The following is a 3,362-nucleotide window of genomic DNA, read 5'->3' on the forward strand; positions in this document are numbered from 1 at the left end:
TGTTAAACACTTGTAAATTTGAATTTTGAGAAGTGATACTCCCTTCATTTTTTTTATATAAGGTCACTTAGTATTTTGAGACAAGACTTTACTTAATAATTTGACCAAAAATATATAAGTTTTTTTTTTGAAATACCAAAAATATATAAGTTATATGACATAAAAAAACTTGTATGGAAAGTAACATCATGGTGAACGGCCTTTTTTCAGAACAAAAAGGAAAGTTGAGTCGTATGGGCTAGACGGGCCACGCCGCGAAGTAGAGTTAGACTAGGCTGGTTCAGAACCGACCTTCCGATGGTTGGGCCGGCGGCAGAGCAACACGAGAAGAGAAACCCCGCCGTGGTCGGTTCCCCATCGTCTTCCGCGCCGCCGGCGATAGTTTGGCTTCCGCACGGCCGCGCCTAGGCCAGAGCCAGGCCCTCGCCCCTGTCTTAGCTGCCACCGCCGCCAGATCCGTCGTCAATCGTCATCAATCCCAAGTAAGGTTTCTTGCAAGCTCCGAGTTGCAAGTAGATCTTTCTGATCGATTACTTAGTGGAATTGGACGGGCATTGATTGTTTTCCAGACACGTTCTGCGGCCACCGTCGGCGATCTGCAGGGGGGATGAGCGGCTGCAGAGGGGGCGGAGGGAAGCGCCTCCGGATGTCGCCGTCTGACGGGGAGGGCAGCCCCAGGCGGCCGCGGAGGAGCAGCCGCCGCCGTACACCCTCAGCCTGCTCGCCTTCGCCGTCGACCTACCGCTCACGCTCGCACTCGCCCTGCCGCTCCTGGTCGCAGAGGCTGCCCAGCGGAGACGAGGAGGATGCCGACGATCGCAGCCGCAGCCGCTGCTCGGACGAGATGGACGCTTGCGGCCGGCCTCTCTGGAGGCCGAACGGGTACAGAGGGGCAGGGCAGCAGGGCCACGGCGATGTGTTCAGCGTCCACATTGACGGCTTCGACTACGACCGCCTATTCACCTGCAAGTGCTGCCACCGCATGCTCAGCTCGCCGGTTTTCCAGGTGAGCTTCGCCTGCAGCAGCAGTGTTTGCTTTGGTAGACCAAAATGCTAACTTGCAGAGTTAAAGCACATTTTTTTTAGAGTAAATTCCAATTTTTACCCCATAGTATGTTATTTATGACAGAAATTATCTCATTTAGTAGAAATTCTCCTGGTTTACCCTATTTAGCAAAACTTGAGCCAACTCTTACCCCATTTAACGAAATCTATGCCAATTTTTACCTCATTTAAACTTAAGCATGGTTCTGCCATCCATTTCTGAAGCATGTCGACTCATGTAGTCTGCTTATAAGGCGACTTCGCCATCACTTGTGTTGACAGTGGTCACACCATGACAATAGAAGTATTCTCCCATCCATTGACGAAAATATGTGAACTCATGTACTATTCTTGTGTGACAAGAGCTCGTGGGCAAACTACAACACCATCGTCGTTTGTCGTCTGAACACTGCTAAATGCTGACTAGTAGTTAGCTATCTAGCTAGAGCACGCTATAGTAATAGTCAAGTACGTATAAATTGATTACACTTTATCCTTTATACAATTACGTATACGGTTCTTCTTTTAGTACTAGCTAGCACGTAGCAGCAGTACATGGGCTAGCTTCTGCGCATGTTTTTAGCCAAGTGGCAGAGGGTCAACTATTGAATCACCAGCTAGCACTGGGAGACAGGTTCAAAGCCATGCCGCGAGGTCCCTGTGCGAGCGACGGTGATGCAACGGAGCCGGGTGAGTACTAGGAACGAAAATTGCTAGGGACATAAAATATGTCTAGGAAAAAATAACACGGAAGATGTGGGAAGGTATATATTTATGACAACTGAAACTCACCGAGCATAACTGTTTAAAATTTTAAATGGGGTAAGAATTGGCACAAGTTTTGCCAAATGGGGTAAACAGGATAACTTTCTACTAAATGAGGTAATTATTGTCACAAATGACAAAATAAGGGGTATAAAATGGAATTTACTCTTTTTTTTTATCATCAGAACAACCAACTCATGTTTCCTTTGATAGAACAAGTTCACTTGCACTTGCAGGGCATTTTATTTGTCATTGGAGTGATTAACTCATGTGTTTTTTGATCCGCGACAATGCGTGCAGTGCCCCTTCGGCCACCTCACCTGCTCGAGGTGCGACGGCGAATTCAGGGACAACCGGTGCGGCAGCTGCGGGGCCGCCGACGGTTACGGGCGCAACCGCGCCGTGGAGGAGTTCCTCGCCCGCATTTGCTTCTCCTGCCGCAACAAGGAGCACGGCTGCACGGCCCTCCTCGTGCACCACGAGATGCCTGCGCACGAGGAATCCTGCCTCTACGAGCCCTGCTTCTGCCCCATCCCTCGCTGCAGCTTCGCCGGCCGGTCCTACGCCCTCAAAGCGCACCTCATCGGCCGCCACCACTGGCGCACGGTCAACTTCCGCTACGGCGAGAGCTTCCATGCCCACGCCCGCGAGTCGACCATCATGCACAGCAAGGACGACGGCGAGCTCTTCTTCCTGGACAGCTTCCGCGAGGGCCGCGGCACTGCTCTGTCCATGGTCTGCATCCGCCCCGACAATGCCGTCATACAGGAGTTCGCGTACGAGCTGAAGACGCCAACAGGGAACGGCAGGAGGCGTCACAAGCTGCAGATGCAGTCCACGGCGCGGAACACGTCGCTGAGGAACGGGATGGGGGAGAAGGAGAAGGTGTTCCTGCTGGTCCCTAACGACATGCCGTGCATTGAGGATGGCTATGTGGAGGTGTGCATCCGTAAGGATGCCGCCGGTCGAACTCCGTAGGATAGCTGACCTAGATCGATGCTGATACTATTTAGGATTGCTGCGTGTAGATTCCAGTTCATTGTTGAAAGCCCAAGGTTTCCTGAATTTCATATCCGTTAATGCTTGGTCTTTTCGTTGATTTTCGATATGATTGTGATCGGAATAGTGTAAGTACCCGTGTGTTGCTGTGTTAAATGTCAGCCATATGTAGATATATTCATATTGATTGTCTGAGGAGGAATAGAAAATTTAAGAAGAGCTTTAGAGGTAATGAGGTTACTATTTTTATCTGCCCTTGCACATGTTTATCTCTTGTGTATATTCAATCTTAACAAATTCGTCCTAGGGGCATCTCTCGATGTCGCACCAATTGTTGATCCTGAAGTCAAAGTGCTTACGCAAGATGTTTCTATATTGTTAGGGTGTGTGATACTATGATATTTGTCTTGATTTATTTAGATGTTGCTAGCATGTTACTGTATGCCAAGAGCAAGTAATGAACTTGCAGGAGTGCTGAAGGAACAGTTGGCACCAGAAAATAACTATGTACTAGGACATTTGACTGATTCACATAGTTGACATACGTGAACTGA

At 49.2% G+C, this 3,362-nt stretch overlaps 1 protein-coding gene across 1 annotated transcript; it reads left to right on the forward strand.

Moving 5' to 3' along the window:
- The first annotated feature begins 871 nt into the window (after window positions 1–871).
- Window positions 872–3,040, forward strand: LOC124679444 (E3 ubiquitin-protein ligase SINA-like 2). The gene is made up of 2 exons (XM_047215200.1): window positions 872–1,006; window positions 2,110–3,040. The coding sequence occupies exons 1-2, from the start codon at window positions 983–985 to the stop codon at window positions 2,785–2,787; spliced, it is 702 nt and encodes a 233-aa protein (XP_047071156.1). The 5' UTR covers window positions 872–982; the 3' UTR covers window positions 2,788–3,040.
- Window positions 3,041–3,362: the final 322 nt, after the last annotated feature.

Source organism: Lolium rigidum, chromosome 7 (assembly GCF_022539505.1).
Source record: "Lolium rigidum isolate FL_2022 chromosome 7, APGP_CSIRO_Lrig_0.1, whole genome shotgun sequence".
Lineage (NCBI taxonomy): Eukaryota > Viridiplantae > Streptophyta > Magnoliopsida > Poales > Poaceae > Lolium > Lolium rigidum.

Coding starts and splice junctions, on each gene's coding strand:
- LOC124679444 (XM_047215200.1), top strand. CDS start 983: ATGCTCAGCTCGCCGGTTTTCCAG. Junction 1,007..2,109: donor TCAGCTCGCCGGTTTTCCAG/GTGAGCTTCGCC, acceptor CAATGCGTGCAG/TGCCCCTTCGGCCACCTCAC.